An 18,848-nucleotide genomic window follows, 5' to 3' on the forward strand; every position below is an offset into this window, starting at 1 on the left:
CGGCTGTATGTAATAATGTAAGAAATAACAATGTAAGAAATAACACATAAAAATAAAAAATACAACCTAGTTTCCTACAGACTCGAAGCGAGATGACCATCTCTGTCGGCGCCATCACTGTGTTCCCTGGTGCGTACAGTTGAAGTCAGAAGTTTACATACACCTTAGCCAAATACATTTAAAATCATTTTTTCACAATTCCTGACATTAATTTCTTAGTAAAAATTCCCTGTCTTAGGTCAGTTAGGATCACCACTTTATTTTAAGAATGTGAAATGTCAGAATAATAGTATAGAGAATGATTTATTTCCGCTTTTATTTCGTTCATCACATTCCCAGTGGGTCAGAAGTTTACATACACTCAATTAGTATTTGTTAACATTGCCTTTAAATTGTTTAACTTGGGTCAAACATTTTGGGTAGCCTTCTACAAGCTTCCCACAATATGTTGGGTGAATTTTGGCCCATTCCTCCTGACAGAGCTGGTGTAACTGAGTCAGGCTTGTAGGCATCCTTGCCCACACAAGCTGTTTCAGTTCTGCCCACACATTTTCTATAGGATTGAGGTCAAGCCATTTTGCCACAACTTTGGAAGTATGCTTGGGGTCATTGTTCATTTGGAAGACCCATTTGCGCCCAAGCTTTAACTCCCTAACTGATGTCTTGAGATGTTGCTTCAATATATCCACATCATTTTCTTGCCTCACGATGCCATCTATTTTGTGAAGTGCACCAGTCCCTCCTGCAGCAAAGCACCCCCACAACATGATGCTGCCATCCCCTTGCTTCACGGTTGGGATGGTGTTCTCCGGCTTGCAAGCCTCCCCGTTTTTCCTCCAAACATAACAATGGTCATTATGGCCAAACAGTTATATTTTTGTTTCATCAGACCAGAGGACATTTCTCCAAAAAGTATAATCTTTGTCCCCATGTGCAGTTGCAAACCGTAGTCTGGCTTTTCTTATGGTTGTTTTGGAGTACTGGCTTCTTCCTTGCTGAGCTGCCTTTCAGGTTATGTTGATATAGGACTCATTTTACTGAGGACATAGATACCTTTGTACCTGTTTCCTCCAGCATCTTCACAGGGTCCTTTGCTGTTGTTCTGGGATTGATTTGCACTTTTCGCATCAAAGTACGTTTATCTCTAGGAGACAGAATGCGTCTCCTTCCTGAACGGTATGACGGCTGCGTGGTCCCATGGTGATTATACTTGCGTACTATTGTTTGTACAGATGAACGTGGTACCTTCAGGTGTTTGGAAATTGCTCCCAAGCATGAACCAGACTTGTAGAGGTCTACAATTTTTTTTCTGAGGTCTTGGCTGATTTCTTTTGATTTTCCCATGATGTCAAGCAAAGAGGCACTGAGTTTGAAGGTAGGCCTTGAAATACATTCACAGGTACACCTCCAGTTGACTCAAATTATGTCAATTAGCCTACCAGAAGCTTCTAAAACCATGACATAACGTTCTGGAATTTTCCAAGCTGTTTAAAGGCATAGTCAACTTAGTGTATGTAAACTTCTGACCCACTGGAATTGTGATACAGTGAATTATAAGTGAAATAATCTGTGTAAACAAATGTTAAAATTACTTGTGTCATGCACAAAGTAGATGTCCTAACCGACTTGCCAAAACTACAGTTTGTTAACAAGACATTTGTGGAGTGGTTGAAAAACGAGTTTTAATGACTCCAACCTAAGTGTATGTAAACGTCCGACTTCAACTGTACATCATTTGTTAATGTCTCTCTCCAACTCTCTCGCTCTCTCTTTCCAACTCTCTCTCTCCAACTCTCTCTCTCTCCCCAACTCTCTCCCTCCCCCAACTCTCTCTCTCTCCCCAACTCTCTCACTCTCTCCCTCCAACTTTCTCTCTCACTCACTCTCTCCCTCCAACTCTCTCTCCCTCCAACTCTCTCTCTAGTTTATTATGTGTGAGCAGTGCATTTTGTATATAATTTCAGTGTGAGAAGTCCCCTCCTGACCAGTCCAATCTACCTGTTGAGGGAAGCATGTCCGTACGGAGTGTTCTGTGTATCCAAACGACGGGCCCTCGAACACAGCTGTGGGCAGCTTTAGAACCTCCCTCAGAAACTGGTCAAACTTAGCAAAGGCCATCACACCATTAGAGTCAGAGATCTGGGAGAATATATCTAAGAGAGAACCAAGTGTGGTGGTGAGTACATCAGCGCCATATAAAGACGATAGTGAAAGTCTACACACTCCTTGCTTAGTGTTCACATTCTGCTGCCTTAAAATATAAAAAGGGATTAAATTCGATTTCACAAAATGTTCCAATTTACTAAGAAATATAAAATGAGGATGTATTGATTGTGTATGTCTTCACACCCCAAAGTTAATACTTGGTGGAAGCCCCTTTGGCAGCAATTACAGCTGTGAATAATTTTGAATAAGATTCTACCAACCAAGCGCTCTTAGGGCAACATACAGGGGCGCAACTTCGGTTTTAGAAGTGGGGGGGACATAATTATTATAATTTTTATTAAACACTCCAAACAGCCTACCCGACCGCTCGGAGGTGTCTGCATGGTCCCAAAGCACACTGTTGCCTCATTTTGTATCACATTCCAATCATAAAACCGGGGGAGACAAAAATGCAATTTCAGAATGTGTGTGTGTGTGTGTGTGTGTGTGTGTGTGTGTGTGTGTGTGTGTGTGTGTGTGTGTGTGTGTGTGTGTGTGTGTGTGTGTGTGTGTGTGTGTGTGTGTGTGTGTGTGTGTGTGTGTGATGGTGGGGGGCATGTTCCCCATGTATCCATTGTTTTTGACAAAATTGCTCAAGCTCAGTCAATCTGGTTGGGAATCGTTGACAGACGGCAATATTCAAATGTTGTCTCTGATGTTTTAACCATATTTAAGTCAGGACATAGAATGCACCATTCAGGAAAACTCAATACCTCTTGGAAAGCTAATCTGGTACGTCTTTGTCATTAAAATGTGTTCAATTATCCTGCGGAAAAATACAACTTTATCCCAGAGTTTTCAGAAGACAGGCGGATATCCTCTAATTTGTTTCCTGGGCTTTGCTCCCTTCATATTTATTTTGTAACTAACTTTGCAGTCCCTGCCGGCGAGAAGCTACCCTCTGCATCTTCAAGTATTGTGGTGGTAACATCATGTTATGGGTATGCTTGAAATCAGCAGGGACTGGGGAGTTTGTCAGGATCAAAAGAAATATGAAAAGACCAAGCCCAATGTAAAAAGTTAAAGGAATACCCGTATCATTCTTTTGAAAACCTAACCCTGGGTTAGAGTTTTATTTTTCAGCGAGACACTAGCAATGTTACCATCCACTGGCAACAGATTTTCATGCGAATATGCTAAAAATCTGCACAAAACCAATATGCGCTTTTTCCCCACCAGAGATGTTTCCATCAATTGACTTGTTGCGGATAAAAGGCTGTGGGTGATTATGTAGTGCACATAAAAATACATTTTGCGGTGTACCGGATAAAAAATACAAGTTAAATGAGTTTCCATCGCATTTTCAACTCTATTGATGATTTTCTCACAAATTGTTTTTGTTATATATAGCGAGTATGTGCCCACCCTGGTATTGGCACGTACGCTCTAGCCAACATCTCGCAGATACAGCCTACATGATGATATTATTATGGACAAAAGAGCAAGATTCTTTTTATTTGTCAAATGGCAGCCAAGCATTGATGATCATGTCACCAGAATACGACCCTCAATATTTATTGGAAAGGAGCCATCAGGCTCATAACTTATATATGTTGGTTGCCCTTAGAGTTGGTCAAAAGCGGTAGAATCTTATTCCAAATGTTTTACAGCTGTAATGGCTGCCAAGGTGTTTCCACCAAGTATTAGCCCTGTGGTGTGAAGACAAATGCAATCAAGAGATCCTTGTTTAAAAAATATATATATCCAGTATTTGGAAAATGTTCTTTCACTTTGAAAATCTGTAGTAGGTCGTGTAGATCTGAAGTAAAAAAAGAAAAATGGAATGTAATAATTTTTTGATTTTATTTTAAGGCAGCAAAATGTGAAGATTGAAAGCGGTGTGTAGACTCTCACTAAGCACTGTATTTAACATTTCTATAATTTATTGAATATGATGTATGGGGGGGGATAATTATTTTTGACACTTCCATCAAATAAAATTACAACAGTGTTTGTATTGTAATTGACTCAACAACACCCCCGTGTGTATCCTTTATGCAACCGCAGACATGGTCAAAAAGCAGATACTGTAGACCAGGGTTTCCTAAACTTGGTCCTGGGGGTCCCCCTTGGTGCACATTTAGGTTTTTGCCCGAGCACTACACAGCTGATTCAAATAACCAACTCATCATCAAGATTTCATTGGGGGCCCCAGGACCGACTTTGGTAAACCCTGCTGTAAACTAAACCATGAAATTAAAAGTGTGACTCCTGCAAAACAGAACTAACTTTCCATTTAGTTACATTAACTGTAAATTGTTCCCTTCAGCAAAGTTCAAGGAGATATACTTACAACGTAGTTTGTCCACTATTTTCCCTCCACACATGGTTGCCAACATGGACTTCATCGAGAAAACGGTCAGTTTCCCGTGGCCTTCACTAAACACACACACACACATAAAAAGCATACATTTACGACAATATGTAACAAATGTATTGAAACACACGTTGTTATCGCTCTGATAAAGGTGAAGTTTATTTCCCAAAGCAAATTCCTCTTTTTTCCATGATCTGCTTTAGCTTGCTGGCCACAATGGAGCACAAATAATTGGCTCTTCTGAATCCATCTTGACCTGGACCATGTTGTCTGAAGGACCAAAATCATAATTTCGAGGGGAGAGCTTTGAAGATAGTTCTGCATACTGATTAGCCCTGGAATGTATAGCGGTCGTTTTATGGGCTCCTGACCAGTTCTGCTATTTTCCTGCGTTTTTTGTTTGTTTGTTGCGGAGATCGTAACTTTTTGGTTCATAATGTTTCCACCCATCGTTTCCTATGATCAAAAAGAGCTTCTCGACATCGTTAACATCGATTTAGATGAAGATTTCTACTTCAATGAGTTGGCGCCGCAGGACATACAGTACTGATCGCCCCGGAACAAGCCCTAAACCCCAACACTGGGAAGAGAAAGAGATGGCGAAATATAGAGACTGACGTGTGGGTGTAACAGATGTATACATGGACTATCTGCACTGACCCTTTTTGAACTAACTTTGTTGACTCATCACATACGCTGCTGCTACTGTTTATTATCTGTCACTTTATTCCTAGTTATAGGTACATTTATACCTCAATTACCTCGTACCCCTGCACACGGACTCAGTACTGGTACCCCGTGTATATAACCAAGTTATCATTACTCATTGTGTATCTCTTATTACATTTTTTACTTTTTCTATTTCATTGCGCTCTGTATTGCTGGGAAGGGCCCGTAAGTACGCATTTCACTGTTACTCCACACCTGTTGTTTACAAAGCATTTCACTGTTACTCCACACCTGTTGTTTACAAAGCATTTCACTGTTACTCCACACCTGTTGTTTACAAAGCATTTCACTGTTACTCCACACCTGTTGTTTACAAAGCATTTCACTGTTACTCCACACCTGTTGTTTACAAAGCATTTCACTGTTACTCCACACCTGTTGTTTACAAAGCATTTCACTGTTACTCCACACCTGTTGTTTACAAAGCATTTCACTGTTACTCCACACCTGTTGTTTACAAAGCATTTCACTGTTACTCCACACCTGTTGTTTACAAAGCATTTCACTGTTACTCCACACCTGTTGTTTACAAAGCATTTCACTGTTTCTCCACACCTGTTGTTTACAAAGCATGTGACAAATAAAATTACAGTTCTTTCGGAAAGTATTCAGACACCTTGACTTTTTCCACATTTTAATACATTACAGCCATATTCTAAAATTGATTAAATCAATCTACACACAATAGCCCATAATGACTAAGCAAAAATAGTTTTTTTTGAATTTTTTGCAAATGTATTACAAATTTTAAAATTAAATATCAGATTTACATAGGTATTCAGACCCTTTACTCAGTACTTTGCTGAAGCACCTTTGGCAGCTCAAGGACATTCAGAGACCCCTGCGTTGTCTTGGCTGTGTGCTTAGGGTAATTGTCCTGTTGGGAAGTGAACCTTAGCCCCAGTCTGAGGTCCTGAGCGCTCTGGAGCAGGTTTTCATCAAGCATCTCTCTGTACTTTGCTATATTTATCTTTCCCTCGATTCTGACTAGTCTCCCAGTACCTGCCGCTGAAAAACATCCCCACAGCATGATGCTGCCACCACCATGCTTCACCGTAAGGATGGTGCCAGGTTTCCTCCAGATGTGACGCTTGGCAATCAGGCCAAAGAGTTTAATCTCGGTTTCATCAGATCAGAGAATTTTGTTTCTCATGGTCTGAGAGTCCTTTAGGTGCCTTTTGGCAAACTCCAAGCAGGCTGTCATTTGCCTTTTATTGAGGAGTGGCTTACGTCTGGCCACTTTACCACAAAGCCCTGATTGGTGGAGTTTTGCAGAGATGGTTGTCCTTCCGGAAGGTTCTCCCATCTCCACAGAGGAACTCTGGAACCCTATCAGAGTGACCATTGGGTTCTTGGTCACCACCCTGACCAAAGCCCTTCTCCCCCGATTGCTCAGTTTGGCTGGGCGGCAAGATCTAGAAAGAGTCTTGGTGGTTCCGAACTTCTTCCATTTAAGAATGATGGAGGCCACTGTGTTCTTGGGGACCTTCAATGCTGCATACATTTGTTCATACCCTTCCCCAGATCTGTGACTCAACACAATCCTGTCTCGGAGGTCTAAGGACAATTCCTTCGACATCATGGCTTGGTTTTTGCTCTTACATGCGCTGTCAACTGTGGGACCTTAGTGTGGAAGTGCAGTGTGGACGTTTATCCTGGTAGAGTGTGTTGCCTAACTGTGTGCTAACAATAAATGACCCCCCCCCCCAATATCATAACAATAGTAAGAAACGATATCTTGTTCTGTAAATAAGGTGTTGCACCATAGACATATCCATGCCCTATATATACAGAATGTGTCATTGTATAGCACGTTTCAGACAGCAGTTCAAAGCAAATGTATGTATCTAATATCCTATATCTAATGTACTGTATATCCTGTGTCTAATTTACTGCACCTGTCGTATGTGGCCACCATGAAGTTGAGCAGCAGGCCGATGGACTGCTCTACGTTGATCTGATGTGTGGTGGGCAGACGCTTATTGAGCTGGTAATAGATCGAGGATAGGATCGTCTCCAGTCTAGACACGTTGATCTCTGCATTGTGGTCCAGCGTGTTCAGACCGCTATCACGGAACGCCTCAATCATGTTCCACACGTCCACCAAGTGAACTGGGATAGGGGGATAGCAGGAGGGGAGGAAAGAAGTTTAGAAAAGAACAGATTTCTTTAACATCAATTTAATTATATTCAAGTGTACCATATATGAAACAAACACATGTAGCACAGTGTAATGTGAACAGTTTGAAAAGTTAAGAGAGTAAGAGGACACTTGCATGTCATTTTCAGGAGAGAAAACCAAACGAGCCAGGCAGGCGGTACTTACGGTTGCATCTCTTCTGCACAAATCTTAGCTTGCAGGCTGTCCTATAGGTTGACAGCCTGATGACGTCAAAGTTTTGTGCCCCTGATCAAAATAAAAAGACAAATCAACAACTCTAACACAACCACACACACAACCCACTGCATGGGAAGGGGAGTGTACAGTTAATTCGGGAAGTATTCAGACCCCTTGACTTCTTCCACATTTTGTTATTTTACAGCCTTATTCAAAAATCCATTATATTATTTTTCCCCCTCACCAATCGACACATAATACCCCATAATGACAAGGAAACATTTTTATTGCAAATGTATAAAAAATAAGAACTGAAATATCAGATTTACATAAGTATTCAAAACCTTTACTCAGTACTTAGCTCAAGCATCTTTGGCAGCGATTACAGCCTCGAGTCTTCTTGGGTATGACGCTACAAGCTTGGCACACCTGTATTTGGGGAGTTTCAACCATTCTTCTCTGCAGATCCTCTTAAGCTCTGTCGAGTTGGATGGGGAGTGTTGCTGGACAGCTATTTTCAGGTCTCTCCAGAGATGTGCGATTGGGTTCAAGTCCGGGCTCTTGCTGGGCCAGTCAAGGACATTCAGAGACTTGTCCCTAAGCCACTTGTTTTCTTGGCTGTGTGCTTAGGGTCGATGTCCTGTTGGAAGGTAAACCTTCACGCCAGTCGGAGGTCCTGAGCACTCTGGAGCAGGTTTTCATCAAGGATCTCTCTGTACTTTGCTCTGTTCATCTTTCCCTCAACTGTGACTAGTCTCCCAGTCCCTGCCGCTGAAAAGCATCCCACAGCATAATGCTGCCAACACCAGGCTTCACCGTAGGGATGGCATTGGCCAGGTGGTGAGCGGTGCCAGGTTTCCTCCAGACATGGCACTTGGCATTCAGGCCAAAAAGTTCAATCTTGGTTTCATCAGACCAGAGAATCTTGTTTCTCATGGTCTAAGAGTTTTTTAGGTGCCTTTTGGCAAACTTCAAGCGTGCTGTCATGTGCCTTTTACTGAAGAGTGGCTTCTGTCTGGCCGTTCTACAATAAAGGCCTGATTGGTGGAGTGCTGTAGAGATTGTTGTCCTTCTGGAAGGTTCTCCCATCTCCACAGAGGGACTCTGGAGCTCTGTCATAGTGACCATCGGGTTCTTGTTCAGCTCCCTGACCAAGGCCCTTCCCCGATTGCTCAGTTTTGCCGGGTGGCCAGCTCTAGGACGAGTCTTGGTGGTTCTAAACATCTTTCATTTAAGAATTCTGGAGGCCACTGTGTTCTTGGGGACTTTCAATGCTGCAGAAATGTTTCAGTACCTTTCCCCAGATCTGTGCCTCGACACAATCCTGTCTCAGAGCTCTAAGGACAATTCCTTCGACCTCATGGCTTGGTTTTTGGTCTGACATGCACTGTAAATTGTGGGACCTTATATAGACAGGCGTGTGCCTTTCCAAATCATGTCCAGGTTGACTCCAATCAAGTTGTAGAAACATCTCAAGGATGATCAATGGAAACAGGATGCACCTGAACTCAATTTTGGATGTCATAGCAAAGGGTCTGAATACTTATGTAAATAAGGTATTTCTGATTTTTACTTTTAATAAATTTGCAAACATTCTAAAAACCTGTTTTGGCTTTGTCATTATGAATTATTGTGTGTATATTGATGAAAAAAACATGAATTTAATACATTTTAGAATAAGGCTGTAACCGAACAAAATGTGGAAACAGTGAAAGGGTCTGGATACTTTCCCGAATGCACTGTATACTCTAAAGTGCATGGCTATGAATGGCTTTGCGACGACACAGCAGAGTGTGAATGAATAGTAACGGTTTGGCTCTAGAGATTTCGCTCTCAGTCAGTCTACTCACTCATCTCCATGAAGAGTTGTCTCTTCTCCACCATCGCTTTGCCTCGTTTACTGCCCTCCTCTATCATTCTGAGGGGAATAACAGAACAGGCAATAAGCACGTGTGACCTTCGCAATATTTAATGACAATCATTGTAAACAATATACGTTATCAAGCTGTATTATCGGCCTTCACTGCCCTCCTCAAATCATTCTGGGGAAAGAATACAGCAAGCATTACTACCTACTCACTAATTAATTACATAATTACTGCAAACATTATCAGGCTTTTGTATACTGACTACGGCGTTTCTTCTCCACTCTGTATACATTAGGCCTACTACTCATTTTGAGGGAAATAAAACCGCAAGCATTCATTACCAGTAATGATTGCACAGTACCAGTCAAAAGTTTGGACACACCTACTCATTCAAGGGTTTTTCTTTATTTGGACTATTTTCTACATTGTAGAATAATAGTGAAGGCATCAAAAACTATGAAATAACACGTGGAAATCATGTAGTGACCAACAAAGTGTTAAATAAATCTGTAACGGCTCCCTTCTATCTCCTCCTCTGATGAAGAGGTAGAACAAGGATCGGACCAAAATGCAGCGTGGTGATGATTCATGATAGATTTTAATGAAGGAAAACTATACATACAGAAACTACGAAAATAATGAAATGAAATAATGAAAACCGAAACAGCCCTATCTGGTGCAAACACAAAGACAGGAACAATCACCCACGAAACACTCACAGAATATGGCTGCCTAAATATGGCTCCCAATCAGAGACAACGATAATCACCTGACTCTGATTGAGAACTGCCTCAGGCAGCCATAGACTATGTAGACACCCCACAAAACCCCAAGACAAAAAACACACCACAATAACCCATGTCACACCCTGGCCTGACCAAATAAATAAAAAAAACACAAAATACTAAAACCAAGGTGTGACAAAATCAAAACATATTTAATATTACAGATTATTCAAAGTAGCCACCCATTGCCTTCACGACAGCTTTGCACACTCTTGGCATTATCTCAACCAGCTTCATGTGGTAGTCACCAGGAATGCATTTCAATTAACAGGTGTGCCTTGTTAAAGGTGAATTTGTGGAATTTCTTTCCTTCTTAATGTGCTAATCATGTGCTGATCAGTTGTGTCTTAATGTGCTAATCAGTTGTGTTGTGACAAGGTAGGGGTGGTATACAGAAGATAGCCCTATTTGATAAAAGACCAAGTCCATTTTATGGCAAGAACAGCTCAAATAAGTAAAGAGAAACGACAGTCCATCATTACTTTAAGGCATTAAGGTCAGTCAATACAGTACATTTCAAGATAGTTAATGTTTCTTCAAGTGCAGTCACAAAAACGATCAAGCGCTATGATGAAACTGGCTCTCATGAGGACCACCAAAGGAAAGGAAGACCCAGAGTTACCTCTGCTGCAGAGGATACGTTAATTAGAGTTAACGGAACCTCAGATTGCAGCCCAAATAAAAGCTTCACAGAGTTCAAGTAACAGACACATCTCAACATCAACAACATTAGCTTCGGCCAAGAAACACAAGCAATGGACATTAGACCAGTGGAAATCTGTCCTTTGGTCTGATGAGTCCAAATTTGAGATTTTTGGTTCCAACCGCTGTGTCTTTGTGAGACGCAGAGTAGGTGAACGGATGATCTCCTCATGTGTGGTTCCCACCGTGAAGCATGGAGGAGGAGGTTTGATGGTGTGGGGGTGCTTTGCTGGTGATACTGTCTGTGATTTATTTCGAATTCAAGGCACACTTAACCAGCATGGCTACCACAGCATTCTGCAGCGATACGCTTTCCCATCTGGTTTGCGCTTAGTGGGACTATCATTTGATTTTAAAGAGGACAATGACCCAAAACACACATGTTGTGTAAAGGTTATTTGACAAAGAAGGAGAGTGATGGAGTGCTGCATCAGATGACCTGGCCTCCACAATCACCTGACCTCAACCCAATTGAGATGGTTTGTGATGAGTTGGACCAGAGTGAAGTAAAAGCAGCCAAAAAGTGCTCAGCAATTGTGGGAACTCATTTAAGACTGTTGGAAAAGCATTCCTCGTGAAGCTGGTTGAGAGAATGCCAAGAGTGTGAAAAGCTGTCATCAAGGCAAAGGGTGGCTGCTTTGAAGAATCTCAAATATAAAATACATTTTGATTTGTTTAACACTTTTTTGGTTACTACATGATTCCATATGTGATATCTCATAGTTTTGATGTCTTCACTATAATTTCACGATGCAGAAAAAAGAAAAACCCTTGAAAGAGTAGGTGTCCAAACTTTTGACTGGTACTATTCATTGTAATCATTTCATAGTAATCATTTTATACATTATCAAGGTCCATTAAAGCCACGTACATTTTTTACACTAAAGCTGCAATATGTAACTTCTTGGGAGACCCGAGAAAGCAAGTCATTGAAAGCAAGTCTAAAAAGAGGTAGATATGTTCTATGTGAGCTTTTTCTATGCTCTGCATTCTTAAGTTTTGTTTTGCTTCTTTTCCTTTTGGATTTGTACACCAGCTTCAAACAGCTGAAAATACAATATTTTTGGTTATGGAAAAGCTATTTCACAGCTGTTTAGATGGTACAATGATTCTCTACACTTATACTTGCTTGTTTTGTCACAAACAGAAATTAAGCAAACTGTTCACATTTTTGCAACCAGGAAATGGCGGAACCATTTCTGCATCGCACATCTTTAAAGTTACATGCATATTCATATTCATCTAACTGATTCTGTGTACTCTATACATTGATCCCTCTACTGTAAGGTTACATCATATATGGAATGTTCAATCATGTACAACACATACCATACATTTAAACAGACAGTCTATGCATAAAGCTGAAGAAAAAAGCTCACTAAAAATCTACAGTTGTTTTTGTCTGATGAAAGATAAAAATCCCAGAGGTATATGTACCTGTCGCTGGCTGAATTTCAAACAAAGTGAAGCATTAGCTGCTGCTGCCCTGTGAAGAGAAGAAACATCATAGTCAGTTAGCTAGTTGGCTCCTTAATTAATGTTCTGTGTCTCTGGTATGCTCTGTAATAGTTAAAATAAGCAGTCCTTCCAGCCAAAATGGGCTTGACTTTTAAATGAGTCATTAACGCCCTCCCTTCGAGGACCTGATGAACGCTACAAAACATTGTGTTATTCTTCCTCTAAAGAGATATGTGCACTTTCACTGTCTGGCACAAGAGACCACTTGAGTGTCTCTCTGAATGTGTCCCAAATGGCACCGTATTTCCTTTGCAGAGCACTACTTTTGACCAGGGCAGGGTTCCATGTAGGAAACACACCCTGTATGTACACCACACATAATAATTCTCCATGACATTGCCACTCAGCTAAGACTGCATCCGGTGGACTAATGACATCGACGGCCAGCAAGGGATGCAGACCGAGGAGACACTTAACGATGATGGACACAAAACACATTACAGCTATACAATGACTGGTTCCAAAACCCGGGGAATGGCATGATAGGCTTGGATGGCACCAGACCTGGGTTCATAGGATGTTACTATTTGACATCTTTCAAATACTTGTAGCGTTTGCTCGAGCTTGCCTGGAAGACCAGGTGGGTGGGGCTTGCACTGATGGAACTTTTCTATTGGTTCTATTAAGCCAGGCAAAGCTTAATTAAGCCCATATAAAGTATTTGAAATTATTTGGAATAATATTTGAACCCAGGTCTATACAGTACAGTATCACCATCACATGGAAGCCCACTGTGGCTATGGGGTGACGGACAAGCCAGGAAACTGCATCAGCTGACCAGTTGAGTGTGAGCAGTCAGTGGCCTGTGTCCCCAATGGCCCCCGATTCCTTTTATAGTGCACTGCTTTTGACCAGAACCCTATGGGTCCTGGTCAAATGTAGTGCATTATAGGGAATAGATTGCCATTTGGGACGTAGTCATTGAAGCCAGCCAAGGTTGAACCCTCAGGAACTCTGTTGACAGGCTTTTTGTATTCCTCCCTCCTCACTCGTGTGGCTGGAGAGCAAGGGTTTGCAGAGCCATATATAAAGTAGCAGTCAAACGTTTGGACACACCGACTCATTCCAGGGTTTTTCTTTATTTGTACTATTTCCACATTGTGAAATAATAGTGAATACATCAAAACTGTGAAATAACACATATGGAATAATCTAGTAACCAAAAAAGTGTTACATTTCAAAATATATATTTTATATTGGAGATTCTTCAAAGTAGACACCCATTGCCTCGATGACAGCTTTTCACACTCTTGGCATTCTCTCAACCAGCTTCATGAGGTAGTCACCTGGTATGGATTTCAATTAACAGGTGTGCCTTGTTAAAAATGAATGTGTGGAATATCTTTCCTTAATAATGCGTTTGAGCCAATCAGTTGTGTTGTGACATGGTAGGGTTGGGTATACAGAATATGAAGACCAAGTCCATTATATGGCAAGAACAGCACAAATTAGCAAAGAGAAACAACAGTACATCATTACTTTAAGACCTGAAGGTCAGTCAATCTGGAAAATGTCAAGAACTTGGAAAATGTCTCAAGTGCAGTTACAAAAACCATCAAGCAATATGATGAAACTGGCTCTCATGAGGACCACCACAGGAAAGGAAGACCCAGAGTTACCTCTGCTTCAGAGGATAAGTTAATTAGAGTGACCAGCTTCAGAAATTGCAGCCCAAATAAATGCTTCACAGAGTTCAAGTAACAGACACATCTCAACATGAACAGAGGAGACGTGAATCAGCGTGAATCAGGCCTTCATGGTCAAATTGCTGCAAAGAAACCACTACTAAAGGACACCAATAATAAGAAGAGACTTGCTTGGGCCAAGAAACATAAGCAATGGACATTAGACCGGTGGAAATCTGTCCTTTGGTCTGACGAGTCCAAATTTGAAAGTGTTTGGTTCCAACCAAGTGTTCTTTTGAGACTCAGAATAGGTGAATGGATGATCTCCGCATGTGTGGTTCCCACCGTGAAGCATGGAGGAAGAGGTGTGATGATGCTTTTTGGTGACACTGTCTGTGATTTATTTTGAATTCAAGGCACACTTAACCAGCATGGCTACCACAACATTCTGCAGCGATACGCCGTCCCATCTAGGTTGTGCTTAGAGGGGCTATCCTTTGTGTTTCAACAGGGCAATGACACAACACACCTCCAGGCTGTGTGAGGACTATTTGACTAAGAAGGAGGGTGATGGAGTGCTGCATCAGGTGACCTGGCCTTCACAATCACCCGACCTCAACCCAATTGAGATGGTTTGGGATGAGTTGGACTGCAGAGTGAAGGAAAAGCAGCCAACAAGTGCTCAGCATATGTGGGAACTCCTTCTAGACTGTTGTAAAAGCATTCCAGGTGAAGCTGGTTGACAGAATGCCAAGAGTGTGAAAAGCTGTCATCAAGGCAGAGGGTGGCTACTTTGAAGAATCACAAATATAAAATATATTTTTAACACTTGTTTGGTTACTATACGATTCCATAGTTTTGCTGTCTTCACTATTATTCTACAATGTAGAAAATAGTTTGTTTTTTTAAACAAAAAAAACACTGTTGACTGAGTAGGTGTGTCCAAACTTTTGACTTTTACTGTACACTAGACAAAAATATAAACGCAACATGTAAAGTGTTGGTCCCATGTTTCATGAGCTGAAATAAATTATTCCAGAAATGTTCAATACACCCAAAAAGTGTATTTCTCTCAAATGTTTTACATCCCTGTTAATTAGCATTTTTACTTTGCCAACATAAGCCTGACAGGTGTGGCATATCAAGAAGCTGATTAAACAGCTGTATCATTACACAGGTGCACCTTGTGCTGGGCCAATAAAAGGCCACCATAGATGTCTCATGTTTTGAGGGAGTGTGCAATTGGCATGTTGACTGCACCATAGCTATTGCCAGAGAATTTAATGTTAATTTCTCTATCATAAGCCACCTCCAATGTTATTTCGAGAATTTGGCAGTACGTCCAACTGGCCTCACAACCACAGTCCACGTGTAACCACACCAGTCCAGGACCTACACATCTTTTTTATATATATATGCCATTTAGCAGACGCTTTTATCCAAAGCGACTTACAGTCATGTGTGCATACATTCTACATATGGGTGGTCCCGGGGATCGAACCCACTACCCTGGCGTTACAAGCGCCATGCTCTACCAACTGAGCTACAGAAGGACCTACCAGCCACCCGGACAGCTGAGGAAACTGAGTTGTATTTTTGTCTGTAATCTAGCCCTTTTGAGGGGAAAAACTCATTTTTATTGGCTGGGCCTGGCTCCCCAGTGGATGGGCCTATGACCGCCCAGGTCCACCCATGCCCAGTCATGTGATATCAATAGATTAGGGCCTAATGAATTTATTTCAGTTGACTGATTTCCTTATATGAAATGTAAACTCCATAAAATCGTTGACATTATTGAATGTTGCATTTATATTTTGGCTCAGTATATATATACACACATATATATATAAACATATACATATATATACACATATATACACATATATATATATATACACATATATACACATACACATATATACACATATATATATATATATATATATACACATATATACACATATATATATATATACATATACACATATATACACATACACATATATATACATATACACATATATACACATACACATATATACACATATACACATATATACACATATACACATATATACACATATATATATACACATATATATATATATACACATATATACACATATATATATACACATATATACACACATATATATACACATATATACACACATATATATATATATACACACATATATATATATATATATATACACATATATATATATACACATATACATTTACATTTACATTTACATTTAAGTCATTTAGCAGACGCTCTTATCCAGAGCGACTTACAAATTGGTGCATTCACCTTATGACATCCAGTGGAACAGCCACTTTACAATAGTGCATCTACATATTTTAAGGGGGGAGGGGGGGTGAGAAGGATTACTTTATCCTATCCTAGGTATTCCTTAAAGAGGTGGGGTTTCAGGTGTCTCCGGAAGGTGGTGATTGACTCCGCTGTCCTGGCGTCGTGAGGGAGTTTGTTCCACCATTGGGGAGCCAGAGCAGCGAACAGTTTTGACTGGGCTGAGCGGGAACTGTACTTCCTCAGTGGTAGGGAGGCGAGCAGGCCAGAGGTGGATGAACGCAGTGCCCTTATTTGGGTGTAGGGCCTGATCAGAGCCTGGAGGTACTGAGGTGCCGTTCCCCTCACAGCTCCGTAGGCAAGCACCATGGTCTTGTAGCGGATGCGAGCTTCAACTGGAAGCCAGTGGAGAGAGCGGAGGAGCGGGGTGACGTGAGAGAACTTGGGAAGGTTGAACACTAGACGGGCTGCGGCGTTCTGGATGAGTTGTAGGGGTTTAATGGCACAGGCAGGGAGCCCAGCCAACAGCGAGTTGCAGTAATCCAGACGGGAGATGACAAGTGCCTGGATTAGGACCTGCGCCGCTTCCTGTGTGAGGCAGGGTCGTACTCTGCGGATGTTGTAGAGCATGAACCTACAGGAACGGGCCACCGCCTTGATGTTAGTTGAGAACGACAGGGTGTTGTCCAGGATCACGCCAAGGTTCTTAGCGCTCTGGGAGGAGGACACAATGGAGTTGTCAACCGTGATGGCGAGATCATGGAACGGGCAGTCCTTCCCCGGGAGGAAGAGCAGCTCCGTCTTGCCGAAGTTCAGCTTGAGGTGGTGATCCGTCATCCACACTGATATGTCTGCCAGACATGCAGAGATGCGATTCGCCACCTGGTCATCAGAAGGGGGAAAGGAGAAGATTAATTGTGTGTCGTCTGCATAGCAATGATAGGAGAGACCATGTGAGGTTATGACAGAGCCAAGTGACTTGGTGTATAGCGAGAATAGGAGAGGGCCTAGAACAGAGCCCTGGGGGACACCAGTGGTGAGAGCGCATGGTGAGGAGACAGATTCTCGCCACGCCACCTGGTAGGAGCGACCTGTCAGGTAGGACGCAATCCAAGCGTGGGCCACGCCGGAGATGCCCAACTCGGAGAGGGTGGAGAGGAGGATCTGATGGTTCACAGTATCGAAGGCAGCCGATAGGTCTAGAAGGATGAGAGCAGAGGAGAGAGAGTTAGCTTTAGCGGTGCGGAGCGCCTCCGTGATACAGAGAAGAGCAGTCTCAGTTGAATGACTAGTCTTGAAACCTGACTGATTTGGATCAAGAAGGTCATTCTGAGAGAGATAGCGGGAGAGCTGACCAAGGACGGCACGTTCAAGAGTTTTGGAGAGAAAAGAAAGAAGGGATACTGGTCTGTAGTTGTTGACATCGGAGGGATCGAGTGTAGGTTTTTTCAGAAGGGGTGCAACTCTCGCTCTCTTGAAGACGGAAGGGACGTAGCCAGCGGTCAGGGATAAGTTGATGAGTGAGGTAAGGTAAGGGAGAAGGTCTCCGGAAATGGTCTGGAGAAGAGAGGAGGGGATAGGGTCAAGCGGGCAGGTTGTTGGGCGGCCGGCCGTCACAAGACGCGAGATTTCATCTGGAGAGAGAGGGGAGAAAGAGGTCAGAGCACAGGGTAGGGCACTGTGAGCAGAACCAGCGGTGTCGTTTCACTTAGCAAACGAGGATCGGATGTCATCGACCTTCTTTTCAAAATGGTTGACGAAGTCATCTGCAGAGAGGGAGGAGGGGGGAGGGGAGGAGGATTCAGGAGGGAGGAAAAGGTGGCAAAGAGCTTCCTAGGGTTAGAGGCAGATACTTGGAATTTAGAGTGGTAGAAAGTGGCTTTAGCAGCAGAGACAGAGGAGGAAAATGTAGAGAGGAGGGAGTGAAAGGATGCCAGGTCCGCAGGGAGGCGAGTTTTCCTCCATTTCCGCTCGGCTGCCCGGAGCCCTGTTCTGTGAGCTCGCAATGAGTCGTCAAGCCACGGAGCGGGAGGGGAGGACCGAGCCGGCCTGGAAGATAGGGGACATAGAGAGTCAAAGGATGCAGAAAGGGAGGAGAGGAGGGTTGAGGAGGCAGAATCAGGAGATAGGTTGGAGAAGGTTTGAGCAGAGGGAAGAGATGATAGGATGGAAGAGGAGAGAGTAGCGGGGGAGAGAGAGCGAAGGTTGGGACGGCGCGATACCATCCGAGTAGGGGCAGTGTGGGAAGTGTTGGATGAGAGCGAGAGGGAAAAGGATACAAGGTAGTGGTCGGAGACTTGGAGGGGAGTTGCAATGAGGTTAGTGGAAAAACAGCATCTAGTAAAGATGAGGTCGAGCGTATTGCCTGCCTTGTGAGTAGGGGGAAGGTGAGAGGGTGAGGTCAAAAGAGGAGAGGAGTGGAAAGAAGGAGGCAGAGAGGAATGAGT

General features: G+C 42.5%; 1 protein-coding gene across 1 annotated transcript in view; it reads right to left on the reverse strand.

Annotated features, from left to right (window-relative positions):
• Window positions 1–18,848, reverse strand: part of LOC124001733 (dystrobrevin beta-like) — a 62,292-nt gene that overhangs the window by 38,714 nt on the left and 4,730 nt on the right. Inside the window, 6 exon segments of the mRNA XM_046308757.1 lie at window positions 1,999–2,153; window positions 4,499–4,584; window positions 7,150–7,363; window positions 7,578–7,658; window positions 9,440–9,507; window positions 12,382–12,430. Of these exon segments, the coding sequence (XP_046164713.1) occupies window positions 1,999–2,153; window positions 4,499–4,584; window positions 7,150–7,363; window positions 7,578–7,658; window positions 9,440–9,506 (603 nt within the window). The 5' untranslated portion in view covers window position 9,507; window positions 12,382–12,430.

Source organism: Oncorhynchus gorbuscha, linkage group LG17 (genome assembly GCF_021184085.1).
Source record: "Oncorhynchus gorbuscha isolate QuinsamMale2020 ecotype Even-year linkage group LG17, OgorEven_v1.0, whole genome shotgun sequence".
Taxonomy (NCBI): Eukaryota; Metazoa; Chordata; class Actinopteri; order Salmoniformes; family Salmonidae; genus Oncorhynchus; species Oncorhynchus gorbuscha.